Source organism: Dipodomys spectabilis, unplaced genomic scaffold (assembly GCF_019054845.1).
Source record: "Dipodomys spectabilis isolate Male_0828 unplaced genomic scaffold, ASM1905484v1 ptg000783l, whole genome shotgun sequence".
Classification (NCBI taxonomy): Eukaryota; Metazoa; Chordata; class Mammalia; order Rodentia; family Heteromyidae; genus Dipodomys; species Dipodomys spectabilis.
In genome coordinates this window covers 22,518,781-22,546,321 of record NW_024871460.1, presented here as the reverse complement: position 1 = coordinate 22,546,321, position 27,541 = coordinate 22,518,781, and the positions used below count along the sequence as shown (strand labels likewise).

The window sequence follows — 27,541 nt, the reverse complement described above, 5'->3', positions numbered from 1 at the left end:
CTTGAATGTAGTATATGTAGGGTAAGCCTGTAACATCTTATGGACTGGAGAGCTCCTTATGGACTGTGGAGAGCTCCTTATGGACTGAACAGATCCTTAAATCGCGTACTTATAAATGATGATTATATGTCTTCCATCTTCAAGGAGAACAACATCTTTCCCCAACAATAATCAGAGAGGGTTCTTTTCTTCTGTCACATTTTTTACATTGGTTGAGGCATCTATTTGTTTTAAAATGATGGTGTTAGAAAAATGAACAAATGGTAGTGGATGCCCTGGCTTAGGCACCCACATCTTTGATATTTTTAGGGTGTTGGCAGAAAAGAAATTGTTGAGCCAGAACTCTATAAACTTTTAACATAATTTTTTCCCAGCTGTAATGCCAAAATCTCTAGTTCTGAAAGATGTTAAATACATATTCTGGTGGGAAAATTTCCACAGAGTTGGGAAATGCTGCATTAAGTGAAAGTTCAGTGTGGCTCATTATTGAAGATCTTCTCTGGGTCTTCGTTGTGGCGGATGTGTGAATCACAAGGAAAGGGAGGAAGATGTAGACACAGTGTGTGTGTGTGTGTGTGTGTGTGTGTGTGTGTGTGTGTGTGTGTGTGTGTGTGTGAGATCATCGTCAGTGACACAATGTGCTTTGAGCTTGACTCCCCCTAGTCCTGACGTGAGTGATTCCAGGCAACCTTGGCTTCCTGGTCTGCAGTGGGGTTGTAGAGATGATTAGATGACCCAACACTTATAAAGCACTTAGCAAAAAATAGCTAGAACTTAATAAACGCTTAAATTAGCTGCCTCTAATCCTTTTTAACCTCATGCTGCATGGTCTGCTGACAGTCACTTTGTGAACCCTTAAAGTGCACTGGAATTAAGTGTCAGGAGATGATATTTTCACTACTTTATTGCAGTGGTATTCTCTTTTCTTCCTTTTTGAAGCCAACAGATGAACAGAATAGGTGTCTGTTCGAAGTCTAAAGTTGCATATTCTTTTGGCCTATTCCAAAGCCAGAATTGGCAACTTCAGTTTCAGGACAAGCCTGTCATCTTTGAGTGACTGTATGCGAGGGAGAAAGTTGTTTCTCTCCCCCACCCCCTTTACAAGGTATATCCAAGTGGTTTACTAATTCATGTACAGTGCTTTGTAATCTCCATAAAAACTAGTCTTCATTTTGAGTCCAAATTAGAGCTGGACATTTCTTTGTCCTGAATTCAGAGACATCACCTTGGTGTGATACAGAGGTTGATTACTAGGCTGTATGAAATTTGTGTTATTTTTGTGTATTCAAAGCCTAATTCTTTCGATTGTTGGGTCTGTAGTATATCTGTCAACAGGTAGGCTTTCATCTTCTGATTTTGCTAACTAACCAAGTTAAACCACAAGATAAATTTAGCATCTACTCTTTTGAGTTTTAGCTAATGCCTGCTGTTTGGCTTGCACTAGCTCAAAAATCTGGAGAACATTTACTTGGTAGATAAGGTGGCATGTATCTTTCAAGTAAGGTCATAGATATCTAAATCACTGGTTTCCACACTGGAAATTTGAAACATGGTATTGCTCGATGTAGGCTTTACTTACAAAAGAAAAATCAAACAAGTGGATTTGTTTAGTTGTTACCCAGCAAATTTTCTTTACTGGGAAAATGGACAGGTTTGTGATGTTTCTCAATAAAACGAAAACTGGTATACTCAGTCTCTTATGCACTGAGGCAACAGGTCCTCTTTACATTTTGGTTACAAACACCATTGTCAGTTCAGTTGTGTCCTAGTTTTTATCATGTATAGAATCTCTAGTTCTTCTCCATTTTCCATCCTCAAAGGAGTTTATTCCTCTTAGGGGTTTTTATGTGGTGGTTTTTTTTGTTTTTGTTTTTGTTTTTTGTTTTTTGCTTGGAGCATGGGATTTAGGTGACAGACATAAAGAGCAGCTGATTCTGGAGATGCAGGTGAGTCCATAGGCAGGAGAACTTCCTTCCAGGCTAAGAAGATTTTAAGTAATCCTAGACATGACTAACAGAGAGCCAATAAAGGGTATTTAGCAATTGAGTATTATGATGTGTGTTTGTGTGTGTATATGTGTGTGTGTGTGTGTGTGTGTGTGTGTGTGTGTGTGTGTGTGTGTGTGTGTGTGTATGTGTGTGTGTGTGTATAAATATATCATTGTGTGATATGTATATGTGTGTATATTTTTCTTTCTTTTTCTTTTTTGGATCCAGTCGTGGAGCCTGCCACTTGAGCCACAGCGCCACTTCCTGCTTTTTTCTTTTTGCTTATGTGGTGCTGAGGAATCGAACCCAGGGCCTCAGGCATGCAAGGCAAGCACTCTACCACTGAGCTACCTTCCCAGCCTGTGTGTATATTTTTATTTTATTTTTTGTTATGGTCTTAGGGCTTGAACTGAGAGCCTAGGCATTGCCCCTGAACTTTTTTGCTTAAGCAAAAAAGTGCTGTACACTTGAACTCCACTTTCAGTTTTTTGGTGGTTAATTGGAGATCAGAGTCACACAGACTTTCCTGCCTGGGCTGGCTTCAAACCTCAATTCTCAGATCTCAGCCTCCTGAGTAGTTAGAATTATGGGCATGAAACACCAGTGCCCAGCCACTGCACTAATTTTGAGAACTATCTCTACAAAGCATGGCTTTAAAAGTGAAGAATTCTGCAGCACCTATGTCAAAAGGCCTTATTCATAGCCCAGACCCAGTAAGATAAGATTACTGAAGTTTCAGTGCTAAAGAAGGAAGGATGGAGTTGGTAGATAAACCTGTATCTTGCCTTCTTTCTAGCCATTGTAGGGGATAGAAAAACTGCCTGAGATGCGCATTCTTCTGGGAATTCAGTCAATAGAAACAATGTGCGTCATTTTTCCTGGCTGAACATGACATGAAGCAGAAGTCCTGTCTGTGTCTACAATTGATTTTTCTTTTTGCAGCACCTGGTAGCTTTCTACAGCTTCCCTTGGCTTTCCTTTCTTCAGATCTTGCATCAGCGAAGGGGAAAAGGTCTGAAAGATCCACTTTGTTTTTCTTCCAGCTTATACTCTGAACCTGTTAGCCAACAGTATTGGCATGGCCTCACAGCCATGGCCATGGCCAGCCCCAACCCAAACAACTTCATTATGAAATCCTGCAGGCAGTCAATAGCTTTTTGCCTGTGCACATTTCTTTGCAGTTACTCTCACCCAGTTTCTGTCCCTATTGACCACGTAGACATTTGCAGAGTGTGTAGTGTCCCAGGGTTTTCTGTGCAGTGAGGCTGACCACATCCAACCAGGTGTCAAGTCAGTAGTTTTGAATCATGTATTTTTATGGTCTTCAGGAGTTTCCAGGCCTGTTGGGGAACTTCTGTAATCCTAGCTACTCAGGAGGTAGAAATAGGAGGACCACAGTCCCAGGATAGCCTCAGGCAAGACTCTACTTGGAAATCAAGAAAAGCAAAATGGGCTATGGATATGAATCAAGTGCTAGTGAGCCTGCCTAACAAGTGTGAGGCCCCCAGTTCACACCCAGTGCTGCCAAATAAAGAGAAATTGAGGGGGAGTGGTCAAGAAGGTAGGGGAGATTGTTACCACCTTGTTTCAAGAGGAGTGTTGGTGCATAATTTATTGCCTCTTTTAAGTGTGTTAAATGCACACGTCCTTACCCACACAGTATGTGGTGTCTTCAGAAGTAGAATCTGTCCTATTTGGAACTTATTTTTTCTTTACAGGAAAAGAAATGGAATTCTGTTTGTTTTGTCTTTGATTTTTTTTTTTTTTTTTTTTTTAGCATTATCAGCTACACAACACGAAAGAACCCTGCTTCTTATTCTCTATATTAGGACATGGACAATTGGCCCTTGTTTTCTTAGTATTCCTGAAATCAGAATGGAAGAGAGCTTTTTTAGTTTGATGGCAGAATTTTTTGCACCACACTGACTGATGGAAAACAAGTACTTTTGGCTGCCAGCAACTCATTAAACATCCAATCAGCGTCAGATTACCCCCTGGAGGTACCTACAGGCCCTGAGGACGAGGGTTACCTCTAGGTGCTCCCTGGCCTCTTCCTCAAGTCTGGTAGTAATGCAGGTTTCATAGCTGCCTCTTTAGAAGTCTGTTGGCTTGTCAGGCTGCCTGGTGTAGTTACAGTGTGAGGTGGCTAGGATTTTCTGGCAGACATTTTTTGGCCCACCCACCTTGTGGTGTGACAGATGTATTGTCTGGATAAACTGAGTCTTCCAGTGGCTGGAAATTCAATTTCACATGTAAGGATTAAATATCTGTGTTAACCTTTGCCACATCAAATTCTTCAGGCAGAGGGCCAAGAGGAAAGTGAGAGGGTGAAACTTGTTTCTGAAATGTATAGAGAACCTTTCTTTTATATATATATATATATATATATATATGTATTTTGTATATATATTGTATATATATATTTAAAACTCTGGATTACTTAAGTAGATACAGGGCAAGGTACGGGAAGTTTGGGGAAGATGCTCTCTCAGGCTTCAGATCAAGAGATTTTAACTATAGGAATCCTACAGATCTTGGACACCTGTGAACCCTAAAACCCAAGTCAAAGGTTACTTGAACCATTTTGATTTAGTAACCTCAGCTGACAAATATTTGTTGAATACCTGTGCACTTTGAGAGGGACAAAGAACAAACTCACAGAGGTTTTTTAAAATAAGTATCCATAACGAGGAGCAAAACAAATAAACTGATTTTTTAAAAAGAGTGAGACTCTATGCCCTAAACTGCACATAGGCTACAGAATGTAAAAGAGCACAATTTGTAACTTAAGGTGCATATAAGGAAAATGACTGGAGGTATCAGAGGATGTTTTGGAAAGTAGATGAGCGATTTGACTGAGGATGACAAAAGGTCTTCTAGGCAAATCTGATAGGACAAGAGTTAAAACAGGCAAAGTAAACATGGCTTTTAGACTGGGAGCTCAGACTTGTTCAACCTAAGCCATGTTTACTGGGTGGGTAGCTGCTGCGATTTGGTGGGGGAAGAAGGAGAGGTTAAAGAAATTAAATATTAAAATTCACAACTGTGCAAGTTAGTTTTTGTTTCTACATATAATAGAATTGTATGACCAGGCACCTATGGCTCACGTATGTAATCCTAGATGTTCAGGAGCTTGAGATAGGAGGACTGAGGTTTGAAGCCAGCTCAGGCAGGAAAGTCCATGAGACTCTATCAGAAGTGGAGCTGTGGCTCAAAGTGGTAGAACACTAGCCTTGAGAAAAATATCTCAAGGACAGTGCCTAGGTCCTGAGTTCAAGCCTTAGGACCAGCACACACATGTATACACACACCCCCACACACCTACGAAGAGTAGTATGTTCATAAAAGCTGTATACTCCTTCCTGTGTATTAGACGACTTAGAATATCTAATAAAATATAAATGCTATGGAAATAGTTGTACTGTGTGGTTTAGGGAATGATGAAAAATGAAAAGATATATGCACCTACTCAGTACAGACTTTTCTTTTGCTTTTGAGGTAAGTTTTTGCCATGTAGCCCTGGCTGACTTCAAACGTGATCTTCCTGATTCATCCTCCTTAGTGGGAAATGACAAGTACAAGCCACCATACTTGGCCAAACTGGACTTATTTATTAATTTTCTTATTTTGAATCTATTGTTGGTTGAATCTGTGTTCGTGGAGCTCAAAGGTACGGAGGGCTAACTGATCTGTTCTCTCCAAGGGGGATAGAATGTCCAGTGTGGCCAGTTAAGTTGTGCCAAGATCTGTGGGATGCAAGGCTCCCAATTTGGTTGGCAAGCTTTGGGAATTACATTCTGGAATGGTGATTGCCTTGGAGACTGGTGCCATACAGCCCAGCCTCAGATTGCAGAGTTAGGCTCTGACTGTGCAGGCAGGAAGAAAGTTCCGGCACACTCTTGGCTGAGGGGGGTCACTCAGTGCCTGCAAATCTGATCCCTAAGGGCTCAGACCTCAGACTCTGCCGGTGTGATCGCTCCAACAGAATGATTCCCATACTTTTCTGTCATTGGCACCGATGTGTGTGGAGACTGTGGGCTCAGATTTAAAACCCTTCAGCCTCTCCAGCCAGCCACTGAAACCTGAGAGAATAAAGCATGTCTGTTCCAGAGGGTGGGCCTGTCCCTCCTTGACTGTTGAGACCAAGTCTTACTTTAGTGGAAATCCAATGAAAGCCAGCATAGTAAGGGGGACAGTTTTTTTTAAAAATATAATTCCTGTGAGGAACAAACATCCAATTTGATTTTTTTTAATAGGATAATAATGAACACTGCCTGTTTCCAACTTTGCGTCAAAGCTGCCAGTCTGAGATACTGGGGATAAAATATCAATTTACTAAAACCATTTAAAAAAATTCTGTCTCTTCTCCATCTCCAATTCATGCATGTTACCCCTTTGGCAGGATTAGGGTGAATTTAATACTAACCTCTTATTAAAGAGCTAAGAAGCTGTGGAACGGGTATGCTTAGTGCCTGATCCTTCTCCACAGTAAGCCTGTGATTTGCTACTACCAAGTGCCAGTAATATTTTTTTAAAGTGCTCTTGTGGGTTTATCTGTATTTGTCATTAAGACTCTGCTAAGCCAGTGAACCCTAGACGTGGGCGTGCTGTGGGCCCTCACTCTTGGCAGATGAGCCCCATAGTCCCTGCTCTACACGGGGTGTCCTGCCTGGAGTCAGTGTAGATCTGCATGAAGCAGAAAGCTCTGGATGGCCTGCTCGACTAGGGAGCCTCTCATCTGTCATGAAGCTACGCATGGCCAGGCCTGTGAGCACTTGGCGTGCCTTGATGGCTCCCTAGGTGATTATTGAGCCTAAGTGCCTCCATACATCCCCAAGAAAGTCTTAAGTGATTTGGGTGTTCAGTAGCTTTTGCAATAAAGGAACCTCATTCATGACCAAAAGGAATGTCTGAGATAGCTTCTGATTAGCATTTGGACAACCAAAACCCCAATGAGTTTAGTACAGTGGAACAAACCTATGGTAGGTGCTTAGGTCTGCAACATCCTCACTGTAATGGATTAGGCTCAGAAGCTTCCCTTTCGGGAGTCAGACTAGAGTCAGCCCTTAATTACATACAAGTTGCCAGGGTGCCCTGAGGAAAGGGATGGACAGACATAGGGACTCAGGAATAGGGTACAGGGGTAGTCACTGGGGCATCAGGGTGAACAGTAGGTAAAATCAGTATGTCTTAATCTCTTGCCATCCTGAATCACATCTTACCTTTCTCAGCGAGCAGAGCTGACATCGGACAAAGACATGTACCTTGACAACAGCTCCATTGAAGAAGCTTCTGGAGTATATCCTATTGATGATGACGACTATGCTTCTGCATCTGGCTCAGGTAAGACTGGCTGATGGCCATTCTCAGCTTGCTCAGACACATACTTTGTGGCATGATTTCCCAGAGACAGGCATTATGCATGGATAAGAGCATGGACCCCAAAGATCTTTGAACCCTGAAGATCTGGGTGTGAAGTTCTAAGAACTTGGGAAGCTATTTAAATATGTAGAACCTCCTTTGTAGATACCTTAAATACCAGTCATAAAATGCTTGCCCTACCTATCCTTTGTTGAAGATTCTAAGATGTTACATTCTTTTAAATTCCTAGAGTACAGCTCAAAAGAAAGTAGGAGAAATTATAGAGCAGCTAATTAAAACAATGGTAGAGTGATACTTCTGACTTTTTGGTATATTAATTATCTGTTATCTCTGTAATGCTGCATAACAAACCATTCCAACATGCAGAAGCCCCAGGCCTTCATTTAATTCATTATTCTGCAGGGTAGCCATGTAGTGCTGGTCCCTCATGTGTCTGCATCTACAAGTGGAGTCTTTAGCTTGGCTGATGATCTTGGCTGGTCTCTGTCATATCTCCAAGTCAGCTGAGCAGGACCTGGCTGTGGTCCACACAGTCTCACATCCTCTAGATTATGACTCTGTATTTGTTCACTGAGAAGCAGGAACGTGCCACAACAGTGTATAGTCAGGTATAAAACCAATTGTATTCTAGACTTAGAAAGACACTTCATGCCTTGCTTTTTTTTTGTTTTTGCATTTTCCAGTGCTAGAAATCAAATCTAGTGTGCTAGTTAGTTTTCTATCATCACTGGGACCAAATCTCTGAAAGAAACAACTTAAGGGAGGAGGCATTTCTTTTGGCTCATGATTTTAGATGGTTTAGTCCATTCTTGCTTGGTCACATGCATTCTGCAGAAGGTCATAGTGATGGAGTATGTGATGGAGGAGTTTCTCAGTTTTCATGATGGACAGGAAGCAGAGACCAAGGAAGAAACTAGGGACCAGGGGCAATCTTTTAAGGTGTGCTTTAATGATGTACTTCCTCCAGTTAGGCCCAGACTAGCACCACCAGCTGGCAACCAAGTATTAACATATGGACCTACAGGAATCATTTCATGTTCAAAGCTAAATGTCAAGGGCCTTGAGCACTCAGAGTAAACACTCACCCACTGAATTATGCACCCAGCCCCAGACTCCACTGCTTAATGGAGAGAGCCATAGTCACATTGGAGAGGATGTGGGCTCAAGGAGAAATAAAGGATCCTGGCCATTTCCTCAATTTACTTTGCCTGGTATTGTTTCACCTGTATAGGATGGTCCCCAAGAAACTGAGAAAAATAAGGAAGAACTTGAACATATATTTAGTTAATAGACAGGTCAGAAATGTATGGTCAACAGCACACAAAGAAGTCTTATCTAGAACTTTCTTATTTAAAGCTTTCTTGTTTAAGGTTTTTATTTCAGTTTGAACAGATGGTAAAAGTCATGCTGAGTGTAGATATCAGACAATGAAGTTCATCTGGGCTTTGGAATTGACCCAGAACAATTTAAAATCAGTTGTAACTTGTTAAAGAACCAGATGCATGAGTGTTTTTAATTGAGAAATGACAAGTATGGAAAAGACAACAGAGAGATGAAGGCTGACCTAGTAACCATGAGCTTACGATGCAATCCTAATGTGAAAATAGCCCTAGTTATTCTTGGGAGAGTGATATATATCACACACAGAATGAGTGTGAAAGAACTGTTCTCCGTAGCCCACAACTCTATTAATACCTTTCACTCATGGCACCTCTTTTTTTTAAACACCTCAAAAGTGCTTCGTAACTGTCATTTTCAAAATGTTCCAGGAAGTAATAAATATAGACACTTTTTTTAAAACCCCATTTCACAGATCGTAGAATCCAGTAGTTGTTAGGGATCTATGAGATTGCCCTTTTCATTCTCCTGCCAGGATTGTCCTACCTTTAATTTAAGGGAAGCAGGTACACAGTGCTGCCTGTTCACCTGCCCTCCTGCCTCCTGCAGGTAGAAGGTGGTAGTTGAAGTAGTCATTTGAAATCCTGAATCCACTTATCAGATAGATCAAGAGAAAGCTTAAATATTGCCCAGATTCTTCAGCTCCAGCTTTAGGCAGATTGTTGTGAACAAGTTGAAGGTCAGTATTCTTGACTTAGACATCATTTTGCACACTGATGTGAATTGTTATTTTATTTTATTTTATTGTTTTGGTCAGTTGTGGGTCTTGAGCTCTGGGCCTGGGCTTTGTCCCTGAGCTCTTCAGCTCAAGGCGAGTGCTCTGCCACTTGAGCCACAGCACCGCTTCTGATTTTTCTGGTGGTTAATTGGAGAGAAGAGTCTCATGGGGACTTTCCTGCCTGGGCTGGCTTTGAACCGTGATCCTCAGATCTCAGCCTTCTGAGTAGCTAGGATTATAGGCGTGAGCCACCAGCACCTGGCTTGGATAGTTTTTTGTTTTTGTTTTTGTTTTTTGTTTTGTGTTTTTTGTTTCAGCTTGCAGGTAGTGGTTGTAATTGCTTCACAGTTTTTGAAGTATTTACTACACTCAAGCATGGCTCCATCCTTGTTATATTCTTACAAGAATAGATTGTATTGTCATTGCCATTTTTCTCATGAATAAACCTAAGGTACAGCCTCTATGTACTTCATGTCATGATGTCAGAAAATCATATAGCTGAGACAGGACCAGGGAGTGAGGCATGAGAGTGAGTTCTTTTTAGTCCTTTGCTGTGCTACTTCCTGTGTATAAAACTCCCTTCTAGAACCAAGAGACCTTATCTCATTACCTAACCCCAGCTAGAAGCACCAATCCCCCTAGCATTCTGCCCAGTATTACCATCTGTCTTAACTCCTATCAAACTATCCAGTAGGAAAGCAAATATCCTGGAGGAAAAAGTCTAAAAGCCCAGTGTACTCTTCCCTATAAAAAGATGGGCCCTGAGCCAGGCGCTGGTGGCTCACGCCTGTAATCCTAGCTACTCAGGAGGCTGAGATCTGAGGATCGCGGTTCAAAGCCAGCCCGGGCAGGAGAGACCGTGAGACTCCTATCTCCAATAAACCACTAGAAAACCGGAAGTGGCGCTGTAGCTCAAGTGGTAGAGCGCTCGCCTTGAGCTGAAGAGCTGAGGGACAACGCCCAGGCCCAGAGTTCAAGCCCCACGACCGACAAAAAAAAAAAAAAAAAGATGGGCCCTGTTACATTGGACACGAACATACATTGGCAAACACAAGAGCCTCTACAGGCATTTCCTGTGTGCCATACGTGATGCCATGTTCTTGGGACTCATGTGGCAAAATACTTGCTTGCCATTCTCAAGAGACCCAAAGCCTGATGAGAGAAGTAATAATTGTAACACCTGTAATGAGTGACATAACACAGGAAAGTACTGTCAAATAAAAATTTGAGTTAAATAATAAACACTGATTAAAGATGGTGATTAAGCACAAATTCCTTTTAGGACCTGGTTACATTGATCATAAAGGAATTTGGTATAGATTCACAAGTACTAACTAGAGAGTAGAAGAGGCAACCATCACAGAGTTCTGAAGCTGGGAAGCAGATGCACTGATTGTAATAGTCTTGGCAAACTGAAGGCCAAGTTGGCCAGCAATGGGCAGAACCGAGACACAAATCATTCTACCCAACAGAGTTCCCTGAGTCTCCAGGAATTGATGGCACACATAGAGATTGAAAGTACTGCCACGGAGCTGGAAGGTGACTCAGTGGTAGAGTGCTTGCCTTACATGCATGAGGCCCCAGGTTTGATTGCTCAGCACCACATAAGCAGAAAAAGCTGGAAATGGCGCTGTGGCTCAAATAGTAGAGTGCTAGCCTTGAGCTGAAGAGCTGAGGGACAGCACCCAGGCCCAGAGTTCAGGCCCCTCGACTAGCAGAAGAAAAAAAAAAGTACTGCCAAACGTAGTTTGATTAGGTAAAAGTGTTTCCCCTCTAGGCATCCACACACAAGTGGATAGATATTGCATATGCTCCAAATGAGAATATTCTTAGGAGAGGAACACAAAGGCACAATGCCTATGTGCTTCTAATCTTATAAAATGATATTTATCCAAATGAACTCGGGGGGGGGGGGGCGGGGAAATGTGTGTTTCCCATCATCTGTGAAGACATTCATGCCCTCCCACCTCCGGAAAACTGGAATAAAACATTGGATCTTTGTCTGGGTGCTGGTAACTCACACCTATAATCCTAGCTACTCAGGAGACAGATCTGAGGATTGCAGTTCAGGCCAGCCCATGCAGAAGTAGAGTTGTGGCTCAAGTGGTAGACCACTAGCCTTCAGCACAAAAGCTCAGGAACAGTGCCCAGGCCCTGAGTTCAAGTTCCAGGATCAGCCCCAAAATAAATAACTAAGCTCTCTGAACTGATGCTACTTTATTTAAGAACAGGAATATCCAGCTATTGCAAAAGCTGAGGCAAGATTATTTGAGGCCAGAATTTCAAGGGGGCTATCTAAGCAACATAGTAAAACCTCATTTCAAAAATATATATATTCATAGGCATAAAGTAAATTTTAAATTAAAAATACTTTAAGGCTAGCCAGTTGTGGGGCAGGAAAACCTCAAAGTTCAAGATTAGTACTAACCAAGTTAGTGAAGCCCTGTCTCAAAAACAGAAGGGCTAGTGACATGACTCAAATGGTAGAATGTTTGGAGACCCTATGTTTAATTCTCAGTAGCACACACATACATACACACAAAATTCTTTAGTGCTGAGATATCCCAAAGTATCTTCTGCCCAGGAGCTTTCTAGAACACTGACTGTCACCCTACCCCACTGGGGAAGGGGTTACACTTTAGAGAATTAGTTCAAGTACAAAGAAACAACTCAAAGACAACTTCAAACACATAGTACCAAAGATGATGGCCATGTTTGACAAACGTCTCTGATACGTCTCCAGAGCTCTCAGTCAGCTTTTCTGTGTTTAATTATGAAAAGGAATAAGGCTCTCCAGACATTTATTTAAAAAAAATCACTTGTAACATGAAAGATTGAGACTTCTTCCTTCAATTCCAAAATTAGGGGATGACAGATATAGAACAGTGAGAAGGGAACTTACAGGAGGGAAAAATTCATTATATGCAAAGAGAGATAGTTCTCTAATGGCAAAATAAGAACAGGATATCATAAAACAGGAACATTGAGAACACAAAAGAATTTCTGGTGAGTAGATCAAAAATCTCCTAAGGTGAGAAGATGTAAGATGTAGAGGGTATCGGTTCACTTACTGAACCGTCACTGAGTAACTAACCACTACAGGGGGGCAAGCATCACCTTAGGAACACTTTGATAAATAAAATTAAACAATACTTTCTCTAGAGGTGGAATAATTCTCTTCATTTATTTCTCAGTTTACAAGTTTCATCTGTGAAAATAGATTCTTTTAAAACATATATATCTATATTTGGGCTTATGACATTTTTTAAATTTTATTTTATTTGCAAGGTGATGTACAGAGAGATTAGGGTTACATACATACATTTCTTTTTTCTTTTCATTGTTTTTCTTATTTTATTGTAAAGGTGCTGTACAGAGGGGTTACAGTTACATAAGTAATGAGTATGTTTCTTGTTGAACATTGTTACCCCTTCCCTCATTTTTATTCCAGTTTCCCTCCCCTCCATTTCCACCCCCCCCCCCAAGCAATAAGGGTCATTTCCAACACCATAAAAACATATTTTTAACTGGCTATTTTGTAAACAGCATAAGTTGATTAGAAGTTGAAAGTGAAGGCCTCATTGGATGTGGTGTTTGTGAGAACTTGCTCTCTGCTTCATACCTCCATACTATCAAGACTTTTGAAACCAAACCTACGCTATTTTTTTTGACAGAACCACCCAGCACAACCCCTCAGGCACCTCACATAAGGTGCTAATGCCATTCGCACAGAAACCTAGTTACCTTCTGAAGACCCACCTCTTAATACTGCCTCATTTGGAATTGAGTGTCAGCACAGAAATCTGGTAGGGAGTGAAATATACACATTGAAGCCAGAGCATTAGTAGAAAAAAGTTATAACAAACAAAGAAATGGCAGAAGAGATACAACTGAGCAGTGGGAACACAGAGTTAAACACATTTCCACAGTAGAAGATCACAGAAGGCTTCAGAGAGGATAGAATAGAAGCTGGATGTGCTAATGTAAGAGAGAGGTTCCTAGGAAGAAATAGGTTCTAGGGTGTGATATCTCAGACCCAGGGAGTAGTGAGAGGAGGGAGAGAAGTCATCAAGGGGCCTCTTGATTTCTTCTTTTTTTTTCCATTAACGATAATAAAACTGTTGCTAAGGCAGATTATACATAGGTCTCCAATACTAGCTGAAGGGAACTTTCTATTTTCTTTCTATATTCTCTTTCTATATTCTCTTCTCCCATATTGCTCCTCTCTGTTCCTCATTTGGTAAGTCATATTTGGACCCCCTTTGAAACAAGGGGAATCTTAACAGCCCTTAATTGAAATACTTTATTTCTTATTGAGATTTAATTATTTATAAGAAAATGATTCATTTCATGCATGTGTTTCTAACACATTTATAAAATTATCTCTTTGTTGCTTTGTATGTCCCTCCCCCACAGTATAACCCCTGCTTTCACTATATTTGATGTCAGTATAACTTGTGGAGGAGATGGGGAAAAACCAGTTGTTTAAGGATACAGGTGGACCTGTTGCAACAATGAGAAGTACAAGTTGTCATGTCCAAAACGAGCTTTACAACATTGGTGCGGAGGGGGGGGGGGCAGGGGGGGGAAGGAGAAGGATTGGGATTGGGGGGAGGGGGGAGGCTGGGAAGGGATGTGAAGGATAAACAAAGGAGGAGGCTGCAATGCTTGGTAAGAAATGTACGCATTATCCTGCCCATGTAATTGTAACCCCTCTGTACAGTATGTTCACAAATAAAATAAAATTAAATTAAAAAAAAAAAAAAGAAAATGATTCATTACAGAAACTAGCCAAACTTAAGTGAAAATTTGATGGATAATCTAATAGACATATAAAAGAGCAGTGCATTTTGGGATTTATCTCTCAGAGGTTTTTTGTTTTGTTTTGTTTTTAGTGATGCTGAGGTTTGAACTTAGGGCTTTGCAGTTGCTAGGCATGTACTTTACCACTTGAGTCATGCCTCCAGCCCTTTTTGTTTAAATTTTTCAGATAAAATCTGGTGCTGTGTTTATCCAGACTGACCTTCAACTGATTACCTTCTGTCTTTTACCTCCCACGTATCTAAGATTATATGCACTCATCACTACCCCTGGGATAACTTATATTACATAACATTTTTGTATCTACAGAATGCTTCCAAACATGTATTGCACCTGGGGCCAGTATATTACTATATATTACCCCATAATAATGTTTTCATAACAATAGACTGAATATACATTAGTGATCCTATAAGATTAGAAGGAGTTGAAAACTTCCTATTACTTAGTGACATTGTAGCCATTATAATACCATGGTACAATCTCTTACTCATATTGGTGGTGACACTGGAATAAACAAAACCTACTACCCTGCCAGTCATATAAAAATATAGTACATAGCCAGGCACTGGTGGCAAATAACTATAATCCTAGCTACTCAGGAGGCTGAGATCTAAGGACCACATCTGGAAGTCATCCCAAGCAAAACAGGGATAGCACCCAGGCCCAGGACTGGCACAAGAAAAAAAGGTGCATATAGTTGTAGAGCCCATAAAACTACATAGTTATAATAGTTATCATTATTTTGGACTATATTTCACTACTTGTGAAACAGTCTTCTCATTCCAGCAACAACAGCTTTATATATGCCATGTTTACTAGTTCCTTGGATTAGGGTATTGGCCCTAAAAGTATAAAAAGAATAAGGACAAACTAAGAAGGCAAAGTTGATAGAACAAGCTGATAGATTTCATACAGAGAGAGGCAAGGAAGAGGAAGTCAAGAGTTCTGTTATGAAGAAAATAGGGTTCCTCACTCAAACGGGAGAAAACTGTGTTTGTAGAAGGAGAGAGTTCTGTTTTGGACATGTTAGAGGTGTGTGGTATCTGTGAGTCATTCAAGTGAACATGTCAAGCAGGCTGTGGATATATTGGTCTGAATTTGAGATGGGTAGTAAAAGATGACATTGTAAATTTAGTTATTATCTATATTTAGATGTTAACTGAAGCCACAGCCAGAAGTTATGGAAAATGTGTAGCATAAGATGAGGCCTGGGGTTGAATCGTGAGGCATTCTTGATATTTGGCATTTTGGTAAAGGAAAATAAATCCTCACAGGAGACTTAGAATAGCTAGAGAAATAAGGGAAAGGCAGAAAGCTGTAGAAGCCCAGAAAAATAGGGTATATCAAAGAGATGGCAGTTGACAATGTCCAGTGGTGCTAGGAATGTGTTTGTTTTCCACTATATTATAACAAAATATCTGAGATTATCAGTTTAAAAAGAACTAAGATTTGTTTTACATATGGTTTTTCAGGTCTTAGCCCATGGCTGGTTGTCCCATGGCTTTGGGGCCTATAGTGAAGTAGAACATCGTGGCAGGAATACATCGTAGAGGAAGCTGCTTGTCTTATGGAGGCCTATAAGCCAAAAAAACAAACAAAAAAAAAAAACAAGAAGAGACCAAGATGTCAATATCTCTTCAAGAGTATACCCTCAACAACTAGATTTCCCCTAGTTCCTACCTCTGAAAGGATTTCCTGTCTCCTAATAGCACCAGGAGTGAGGAACCAGCCTATAATACACAGATCTGGGGAGAAACTTACCTAGATGTAGTCACAAGGAAGTTGATTAGATGATAACTGCTTAGAAAAATGCCATTAGATATGGCAACACAGAGGGCTTGCTTTAGTGGCCTTCACACCAGTATCAGTATGACCATGAAATGTAGCAAGGTACCCAGTAACAGAGATTCTAAGAACAGGAACCAGTAGGAGCCCATATTGCCATTGGGAAAGTTTGTCATAAATGAGAGAGGCTAAAAGCTCACCAATGAGGTGAGTCTGTTCTCAGAGAATGTTCACTTTGCATATTTTGTTCTGTTGTGTTGTGTTGTTGTTTTGTTGTTTTTGTTTTGTTTTACTGTATTCAGTAAGAAATCTTACTGAGCAGGAAAAACTGACCAAGCATGGAGAAGAGAGTTACTTAAAGAGTGTTCAGGATAATAATAGTGAAAAACAATAACAAAACTGTCAAGCTATCCACATATCCCTGCTGAGACCACCTCATCAGAGATGGACTGCTGGAAGGACTGAGCTAAATACTTAGAGCGTGGCTCTGTCAGCATTGTGTTGGTAATACTGCTTGGTAATATACATGTCCATCATGATTCTCATGCTGTGTTTGTCTGTGCTTATTCTTTAGGAGCCGATGAGGACATAGAGAGTCCAGAACTGACAACTTCACGGCCAATTCCAAGGATCTCATTTACTAGTGCTGTTCCAAAAGTGGAGACCACGACATTGAAGACACAGAGCAAGATGCCTGCTCAGACAAAGGTGCCTTTTGCTTCTTGTTGCTTGATCAAGTTATAGTAAATGCTTCTCTTGTTTTAACTGTATCGAATGGCCCTCTTCAGAGGTCTTGTCTTGTCATTGTGTTTGTTTAGGATCATTTTGGTATACCTGCTGGTTTTACAGCCAGGCCGAGTTTCTATACGTTTTTATTAGATGTGACAGTCTAATTTTGAGGAACTTCTCAAGCCCAGTTAAGAAGTAAAACCTTGTTTACTCGGTTAAGCCAAATGTCCTCTTCCCTACTTCCCTCATTTATGTCATGGAGAATAAATGGTCGTCTGAGTTTAAGCCATTGTGAACTCTCCATAAACTGGGCCAGGTTGTGCAATGAGACGCAGAGTCCTACCTTCACATGGAAAAGTGTCAGTGAGTCATCTCTTAGTCTGCATGGACCCACCATCCATGTAAACTTGGACCACATACAGTGACCATGATGAAGCAGGGCACATCTGTATTTATTCATTTTAGGTCTGACTTCAGGAAAATGAGCTGGCTGGCCTTAGAACAGAGCAAAGCTACCAGCTAATGAAAACTATGAGCTCATGATTTTGACTTTGTCAGCATTCTGTTGCAGTTAGCTGGCGGTCTACTAAGAGGTGAGCTGTTGATGTTGGGAATTGCATGACAAGGGCCTCCATTTGGAATCCTGGGTCCATTAGAACTTCTTGAGTCATTAAGAAGATTAAGTGTGAGTCTGTATAGCATAACACCTGTATGGCGTTTTGTAAACAGTAGTTGAATTCTGGTGGAGCAGAAGAGATTAAGCCAGTTCACCAAATGAGCATGTGTAATAACTGCAGTGGTAACCTTTGAAGATGCTTCGGAGGTAGCATGTTGATTAGGAAGACCTAGAAACACAAATGTCCCCCTTGGGACATGTCATTTAGAAATGAGATGCTTCCAGGTATTTATGGAGAGAGTAACAGGCCTATGCTGCAATGGGAAGCACCCCTTTGTAGACACAAATACAAGTAGGCTTTTCTCACCCTTAGCAGGGTTCTTTCTTCCTCCTCTTCTTAATTCTTCTAGTGCTGTGTGGGAATTAGCACAGACAAATGGCTCTCTGCAGATGAAGCACATGCAGATTAATGTGTTCTCTGTAGACTTCATAAGGGTCAGTTACTATTATTGGGCAGTCGGAGCTCACAAGCCAAGCAAGAAGCAGAGAAGAATAAGCTCTTGAGGACTAAGGCAGACAGGCCTACTGTGTTGAGGCTCATGAATGGAATCTGCCCATCAGTGCCCAGGTTGGATGAAAAGGGAAAGGGTGAAGGAGAGAAAGGAAAAGTAGCAGATACAGTTGATGATGGTAGGATGGTGGAATACCCCAGAATATTTGGGCACAATTATCCAGCCTCACTATGGAGAGATACACCCAGCCTTTTTACTTGTTCTTTTCTTATGACTGCATCTATTGAAGTCAATGACCATTGACGGGATAAAGGGAAGAACCTCTTCTGGGCTAATTTTGGCTTTGTGTGATAAAGCAATGTGTCTTGCTGACCTTGGGTGGTGCATGACTATAATCACAACTACTTAGAAGGCAGAGATGATTACAGTCCCTGACCAAGTGAGGCAGAAGGACTGGAGCATGGCTCAAGTGATTGAGAGCCTGCCTAGAAAACATGAGTCTCTGAGTTCAAACATGAGTACTGCCTCCTTACCCCTATGCATAAATAAAAGAGTTCTAAGTGCTTTGGTTTGACTTAGATTTCTGGTTCACTATCAATAATGGATTGAAAATTGATTTAAGATTATAAAAATTGACTTACGTAATTGAATTAGATCAAATATAGACATTGGTCAGATGAATTTAGAAATTGAAGGTCCCAGACCATTTTTAATATATGTACATTCCTACTGTTATTTATATTCATTATAATACTAAAAATTCATTGATTCATGGGAGAGTTTTCATTATGTGTCAAATACTGTTCTAGGTACTGATAATATAATATTGATCATGAATAACAATAATAGTGATTTAATTTCCATTTTATAGTCACATGGTACAGCTGAATTAAATATTGTCTGTAGGATACCATTAGTGAAGATTCTGCTTTTAAAATGTTCTGACAGTTGCATTAGTGTCCCTGTTAAAGATATTCTATTTAGTTGTTATAAATTATGTGATGAAAGAGTAAAGAGCAGCCAGGCACCAGTGGCTCACACTTGTAATCCTAGCTACTTGGAAGGCTGGTTATCTCAGAATGGCAGTTCAAAGCCAACCCTGGCAAGAAAGTCCATGAGCCTCTTTTATCTCAATTAGCCACCAAAAAGCCAGGAGTGGAGCTTTGGCTCAAGTGATAGAACCCTAGCCTTAAAAGAAAATGCTAAAGGACAGCTCCTAGACCCTGAGTTCAAACCCTAGTACTGGTACAAAAATTTAAAAAGAAAAAGAGTAAAATGCAGTTGTTTATTAGAGCTTCACTCATAATCTTAACGCCATTGTTTTTCTGTGGCATACACACAGCATGCATCTTTTAGATCTTTAATTGGCTTCATTTAATTATCCATGTTATCTTCTTGTAATTTTATGTATGTATATATGTTTATGTATATATATATGTATATGCATGCATATATATATATATATATATATATATACACGCTTATATGTATGAGATCTCAGATTGGAGCTATGCTGTGGAATGGTTTATTCTTAGTCAAGACTTTGTATACAATAAAGCTTTTCAATATCAATTTGAAACACAAAATGACTGTCCCATTCAGAACACCTTAAGGTTTGTCCACTGAGAGCCCATTCCTCTTAGGAGCATGCTCACATTGCTCAGTTCTATTGAGACAGTCTGTCCCACCTGCTCAGATCCCTGGAATACTATGTTTCTTTCATTCATTACTAGATCAGAAGCCGAGCCTAGGGGATCTAATAAGTCAATCTTCTTAATTAATTGACTTTTGAGACTCAGGGAACCTAAGGTGGAAACGAGATTTGTCATAACAATGGGGATAAAGATGATATGGATTCGAGTTGGTATTTAATGTAGAGTCTGGGAACAGGGAGAACCCCATCAGAAATGGCAGAATTCCTGGAGAAGGGCCAGGGATTGTTGCCTCAGCACCTTGGAGCAAGAATGAAGAATTTGGGTTAGCTGGAGGGAGATAGTGGCCAAAAGTCAGAAGATTAGTGAGAAACCAGAGAACTTAGGAAATGTCAACTAAAACAACTAAGCATATCATCTGAATGATACTGAACTTAGTAAGTACCCATCTTACCTATTATTGCCGATGACAGATGATATGCAAAATAATGAGCTACATAGGTCCACTGTGGGCCTCATCCATTGGTATAAGCATCATGCAAAATGATTATTTCCTGCCGAGCACTGGTGGCTCATGCCTATGATCCTAACTACTCAGGAGGCTGAGATCTGAGGATCGCAGTTCAATGCCAGCCCCCACAGGAAAGTCCGTGAGGGGCTAGGAAGGTGGCTCAGTGGGGCTAGGAAGGTGGCTCAGTGGTAGAGCGCTTGCCTTGCATGCATGAGGCCCTGGGTTCGATTCCTCAGCACCACATAAGCAAAAAGAAAAAAAGCTGGAAGTGGCGCTGTGGCTCAAGTGGTAGAGTGCTAGCCTTGAGCTGAAGAGCTGAGGGGCAGTGCCCAGACCCAGAGTTCAGGCCCCACGACCGGACCAAAAAAAAAAAAAAAAAAAAAGGCTGGAAGGTGGCTGAGTGGTAGAGCGCTTGCCTTGCATGCTTGAGGCCCTGGGTTCGATTCCTCAGCACCACAGAAGCAAAAAGAAAAAAAGCTGGAAGTGGCGCTGTGGCTCAAGTGGTAGAGCGCTAGCCTTGAGCTGAAGAGCTGAGGGACAGTGCCCGTCCCAGAGTTCAGGCCCCACGACCGGACCCAAAAAAGAAAGAAAGAAAGTCCGTGAAACCCTTATCTCCAATAAACCAGAAAACTGGAAGTGGCCCTGTAGCTCAAATGGTAGAGTGCTAGCCTTGAGCTGAAGAGCTGAGGGACAGCGCTCAGGCCCAGAGTTCAAGCCCCACGACCAACAACAACAACAAAAAGATTATTTCCTAAACTACGTGTTTAACAAAAGAACTTTGGAATATATTAATCTATTATTTCTTCGTTCTACCACATTTCTTAACAAAAACAAAAAACTAATATACTGTTTACATGTTTCCCATACCAGTCCCCTGAAGAAATTGATAAGGAAGAAGTTCACATGCCTGACTCAGAAAGGAAAATGGACCCAGCTGACGAAGATACAAATGTGTATACTGAGAAGCACTCAGACAATCTGTTTAAACGGACAGAAGTCCTAGCAGGTGAGTAGCCAGTTTCAGATCTGGTGGGAGGATTCATCATGAAGCCTCACTATCTCTAAGTGATAGTCAGAGGTTCAGCAAAGCTTGCAAAATGTCACCTTCCTCCTAAAGTGGTCTGGAGAGCCTTTGTTGCAAAGTGAGAAGTTAAGCACATTTGCCTCAGTTTTCTGCTGTGTCTCTCAGCCTAGCTGTTAGTTAGCCAGGGATGGAGGCCAGGCAGTGTGAGATGGAGCCTGAAATAGTCAAGAAATGATCTGAATTGGTCCAGAACAACTATGCCTGGGAGAATGGCAAGGTGTGAAGAAGACCAGTCATATCTTCCTTCAAGTCATCCCTGATTTCCAAATAAACTTGAGAAGGAAAGGCCTTGGTGGGGAAGGCAGGTGACACGGATACTTGCCCTAAGTGTAAAATATTCTAATTGTAAATTATATGATTGAAATACAAATTGTGCATCCCTATTCTAAGAATGCAGTCTGAAATCTCCCAAAACATTTTGACTGCCAATTTGATACCACAGTGGAAAATTCCACACCTGACCTCGTAACATAGGCAGTAACAAAGCATAGGCACACTACACAGAATTATTAAAATACGGTATAAAATTTCCTTTGGGCTATGTATATAAGATATCTATGAAACATCAGAGTTTCATGTTGAGACTCAGGTCCTTTCCCAACCTGTCTCATTAGTCTAGACAAATATTCCAGTCTAGAAAATTCATAAACACTTTCGTTTTCAAGAATTTTGGATAAAATCCACTCAAACTATTCTAACATTTGTTTTAAAGAGAACAGTTTGCAAGATTTAGGAACCCCAGATTATTGAAAAGATAGTCTCACATTCAAGGCTAGAAAGAAATTTTCACCTTTCCCTTCATATTTACTCGTGAATTTTTAAAGTCAGCTATACCATGTTTTGTATTTGTATCAAAATAAACCATTAGGGTTTTTTTTTTTTTTTTTTTTTTTTTTTTTTTTTGCTTAGTACTGAAAAGATGGTAAGCATTTCAAAGTATGGAATTAGTTCAAGTCAGAGCCAGATTTTTTCTATTGAGGCTTTAGGCGATATTAATACAAATCAAAGGAGGTATTATTGTACTTTTAAAAGGAAATGTCAGATTTTCATAATTGCCTTTATTTAATCCAGGTTTTGTTTTTTAATGTGTGTTTTCAGATTAAGTGTTTCATAAAAGTATAACAAGGTTTGACAAAGCTCATTTCTGCACTTCTCAGATTGCAATGCACTGGTGGCTTATACTTGTAATAATCCTAAACTACTCAGGACACTAAGATCTGAAGCTCAAAGTTCAAATCCAACCAACCCCAGGCAATAAAGTTCATGAGACTCTTACCTCCAACTAGCCACCAGAAAGCCAAAAGTAGAGCTATGGCTCAAGTAGAGTACTAGTCTTGAGTGAACAGGCTAAAGGGATAGCACCTAGTCGCCCTGAGTTCAAGCTCCCATTAATGGCACATGCATACACAGGAAACGATAATATTCTCTTTTGGTGGATTTCAGCTGTCATCGCGGGTGGAGTGATCGGCTTCCTCTTTGCCATCTTCCTCATCCTGCTGCTGGTCTACCGCATGAGAAAGAAGGATGAAGGAAGCTACGACCTCGGGGAACGCAAACCATCCAGTGCTGCTTATCAGAAGGCACCTACTAAGGAGTTTTATGCCTAAAACTCCCTCTTAGGGTCTCTATTTATGAGATCGCTGAACTTTTCAAAATAAAGCTTTTGCATAGAATAATGAAGATCTTTGTTTTGTTTTTGTTTTTGTTTTTTGGGGTTTTGTTTTGTTTTGTTTTCATTGAAGAGCCATTCTGGCACTTTAATGCTAAAATCCCATTGTATTTAAAACTTTTCATGTATTTCTTTAGAACCGAAGTAAAATTGAAAAACATCTGCAGTGTTCTTGTGAGTAGCAGTGGCAAAATATTATAATGTTATGTTCTGAAAACCTTCAACACTTTTGATGCGCAAATACAAAATGATTGTTTCTTTAGGTTATTTTGTTTTGTTTTGGCTTTTTGGTTTTTGTCCTTTGGTTGGAAGACAAAAGCTGTTTCATTTGTCAGCATGTCTCTGATTGACCTTACTGAGTTAGTCTGACTTTGTTAATTTATCTCTGGTCCTTTATTCTCTTTCCTCTCTTCTTATCCCTTTCAGAAAACAAAACCAAGCCCTTTTGTAGTTGTCCTGGTGTAATTTGTCTTCTTGGAATGACTCAGATAATGGTAATTTAGTGTATATGTGATTTTTCAAATATGTAAACTTTAACCTCTGCTTTATGTAAATTTTTAAATGTCAGGACTATCCATTTTACACTTGCTTTTATGTTTCATTACCTGTAGCTTCAGGCAGATTTGAAACCACAAATTAATGTGTAAAATCGGATTACAACTCCAAGACTATTTAGTCCTATCTCTCTGATCAGATCTCCTTTTAGGAAGACCTGATGTGTGAGTTACTGATAAGCTTTAGCAAACCCAAAGATGCAAACAGTATTTGAGCAGTTGCTGCAGATTCCTTTGGCCACTGTATTTGTTAATTTCTTGCAATTTGAAGGTATGAGGAGGAGTTGAAAGAAACAGTTTTTGTTCTTAAAAATTCATTTAAGTTGTAAACATCTTTTTAAGCCTTTGAAGTGCCTATGATTCTATGTAACTCGTCGCAGACTGGTGTTCTTGAGTATATAAAACAGTTTAAAAACAAAACTTGGTATTTTATAAGCACAGACAATTCTAATGGTAACTTTTGTAGATTTACGAATAGACAAATTGTAATTTGGGAACATAAAAACTACTGAATAAATCATATGGCCTAATATTGAAAATGTCACTGTTATAAATTTTGTACATTTTCCGATCAAATGTACATGTCCCCTTTGCTAATGAGACCGTCTGCTCTCAAGGATGACATGGTTTGATTTCTGAGTGTTCCACAGTATGTATAAATCAAGACCAAAGAGCCCATCACTAAGGCTGTTTATTACCAGATTCACTTCTGGATTGGATAGAGGAAATGAATGTAAGCTCCTATGTGTGTCTGGTACCAGTATTGGAAGGCTGCCAGGGAATTTTAAAGTTTGAAACTTTCATATAATAGCTGATGGCAATATTGAGACAGATGCTTGCTCACTTTGGCAAATAACTGAAGGTTATAAAATTCCAAAGAACTGAAGGGGCCTTTCTGGAAATAGGTAGATTTACCTTTGAACGTGTCCTAAAGCTTTCCTGAAAATCAAAACGATAGACCCATGTGCTGAACAGCCCAGCCCACTTCATAAGAAAAGGAAAGAAAGGCCTGGGAAATTTTGTGTATTAGGGGAGATCTTTGCTGCTTAGGGCTGAAGTTTCTAGAAAGAGTGATACCTTCCTAGAAGTTTCTAGAAAAGAGAAGCTGAAGGTATGGCAGTACCCTGTCCAGGTACTTACAGTACTGAACAGTCCCCGTTCCTATTTTGCCATTAATTTTGCTTTAAACTGTGAGCCATGGAAGTGTGATGGACAGCATAAACAGCAACTCTTCCAACATATCATTTGCTTTTCATAAGGTTTCTAACACTTTATTTAGAGAATTTTCCCTGGAATTGCCACACAACTCATTTTTTAAAAAATGTTTTTAAGGCAATACTTGGAAATGTTTTACCTAAGTCATTAATGGCCTTAATTCTCAAGTTCCCCTTCCCATCACTACAGGCATTGTTCACTTTGTATAGAATGATTAAAAGGACTTTCTAAAACTGCACGAGGTCTCTCACCTCCAGAGACTAAGGATGTAGTGGGGATACCTTTAACTGTATAGGCAGAGTGAAATTCTCTTCATAGAACAACTTGCTTGGAATATATACATAAATAAATATATAATATCCGTGCCAGGAAAAAAGAAATTTCTGGCAAATATTTTGTCACTGCTGTAAAGCAAAATATTTGTGAAAGTGCCAAAATAAAGTCTGTCATGCCGAAAGTAAATCATTGTATAGACTGACATCCAGTTTTCTTCAACTGTACATTTTCTGTCTAGTTTATTTTTTTATTTATTTTTAAGACACAGTTAAATAATACTAATTTTTTGAAAAAGTGTTAGTAGTCATGACTGAGTCTAGGAAAATTTCAGTCAAATGTAAATATTCAATCCAGTGTGAAAATTTCCTGTTTCCTTAACCATGTGTTAATGGTTTCCCCTGTGTGAATATGGCTTTGTGTTGGAGAGACTTGCAGTATTCAAGCTTTGAACACATGGGGAGGGGGAAGGGGCTGGCTATGGTTTTCTTCCTTATTTTTGAATCACATTTTTTAGCTACAGGTGCATACTACCTGAACTTTAGGGTTAGGGCTTGGCTAATAAGACTGAATGCATGTAGATTGTAGAAATTGCCATCAGTGAATGTTAAAAGTTGATCATTTCACAGAGATGTTTGGTGGGTATTCTGGTAATGTACTATTTTTGTAAAGGAGATGCCATCCTTTGTTTGTTAAGGTAAGATATAGTCTATTTAGGGCCAAGGAGAGAAAATTAAAGAAGTAGGCTGCAGTTACTTAAGGAAACTAGTATATCCTATATAAATAATTCCCTAGTTTTTAGGAGCTTGTTTCTTTAATGTTTTAACATGAAAATTCAAGAAAAACAATTTAAGTGAGGAACAAAAATACAAAACTTTATTACAGGATTAGTTTCATATACTGGGTTTATCTTCTTGATAGCTTTATTACAATTACATAATGGGATAGTAGAAAACATATTTTAGAATAAATGTGAACATCCCTATAGGTCTAGCTACTCAGAGGCTAAGGCAAAGGGTACACAGAGTTCAGGAGTTAGAGATCAGCCTTTTAAAGTTAAAATGGTAGGTTTGGGTTGGAATGTAGTTTGGTGGTATAGTCCTTGCTGAGGGTAGAATACATTTTTAAGGCCCAGAGTTCAGTATTGCAAAAGGAGAAAAAAATGTTTTGTTAAAAACAGGCAGGACAGTAGGCGCTGGTGTCTCACATCTATAATCCTAGCTACTCAGGAGGCTGAGAGCTAAGGATCACAGTTCAAAGCCAACCCAGAAAGGAAAGTCCATGAGACTTATCTCCAATAAATTACAAAAAAAAATGCAGTGTGGCTCAAGTGGTAGAGTACTACCCTTGAGCAAAGAAAAGCTTAGGGATAGCCCTCAGACCCAGAGTTCAAACCCCAGGACCCGCAAAGAAAAAAAAAGCCAGAATTAGCCAGGTGTTGGTGGCCTATGCTGTGAGATAAGATCTCTGAGACTCTTTATCTGCAAAAGATGGAAGTAGTGCTGTGGCTCAAATGGTAGAGTCCTAGCCTTGGGTAAAAAGACTAAAGCAAGAGTAGTGCACGACTGTGAATTCAAATCCTAGTAACCAGCACACACACACAAAGATTGCCTTCTTTCTCAAGCTAAGTACCTGTGGGCTGGGAGGGTTTTGCTGTGAATGCTTGTTATCCCTACTCCAATTACTCAGAACCATAAGGTCAAAACAGACAGAGACCAGTAGCACTGTACATCACTCCCACCCCAGTTTCATTGGCCAAAAGCAAGTCATAACACCTCTAAGGTCCCGGGGACAGAGAAGTGCAATCCAACTTGGTGCTCCAAAGGAGAGAGATGTGAACAGCCAAGGTCACTGTCTGGCCTAGTCAAGAAAGATCTCAGGGAGGGTACAGCCTCTGTGATGTGGAGCCAGAAGTGATCAAATCAAGACAAGCTTTCCACACAGATCACGGAAAGACTGTAGGGAGGGAACAAGTTTGGCTTGTTGGAGGATCAGCAGAAGGGGAGTAGCTGCAAAGGAGGGGACACTGAGAAAAGAGGAGAAGACTGCTGAATCATTGAAATTTGTTCCCTTCTACTTTATTTCCTACAAAGAAGCTTGATTAATCTCATTAAGATCTAATTTTTTAAAATTAATTCTGTGTTAGTCCCTTTAAGGAGTCCTAAAGACTCAGAATAAAGCCTTCTTGCCTTCAGGATCAACAAGAACTGCCCCCTGGGAGTGCTTGGCAAGTTAGGAGGTCACTTTCATCACCTATAGGAGGCACAGGGCCATCCGGCCTGCAGTGGTCATACTCACATTCATAACCGTGGGTGATTTTTCACTCAAGGGGAAAATCTTTTTTAAATATTTTGTTATTATTATGAAGTTGATGTCCAGGGGGGATTACAGTTACATAAGTCAGGTAAATAGTACATTTCTAAGCTGTAATCCTAGCTACTCAGAAGGCTGAGATATGAGGATCACAGTTCGAAGCTAGCCCAGGGAGAAAAAGTCCCCATGAGATTCTTTTCTCAATTAACCACTCAAAAACTGGAAGTGGTGCTATAGCTTAAGAGGTAGAGTGCCATCCTTGAGCACAAAAAGGCTCAGGGACAGCACCCAGGGCCTGAGTTTAAGCCCCACAACTGA

At 40.2% G+C, this 27,541-nt stretch overlaps 1 protein-coding gene across 1 annotated transcript in view; it reads left to right on the top strand.

Annotated features, from left to right (window-relative positions):
- Sdc2 (syndecan 2) overlaps positions 1-23,961 on the top strand; it is a 143,316-nt gene extending 119,355 nt beyond the window's left edge. Inside the window, exons 4-7 of the mRNA XM_042672908.1 lie at positions 7,220-7,331; positions 16,670-16,803; positions 20,986-21,121; positions 22,643-23,961. Coding sequence (XP_042528842.1) covers positions 7,220-7,331; positions 16,670-16,803; positions 20,986-21,121; positions 22,643-22,806 — 546 coding nt within the window. The 3' untranslated portion in view covers positions 22,807-23,961. The remainder of the gene's footprint in view (positions 1-7,219; positions 7,332-16,669; positions 16,804-20,985; positions 21,122-22,642) is intronic.
- The last annotated feature ends 3,580 nt before the right edge of the window (positions 23,962-27,541 follow it).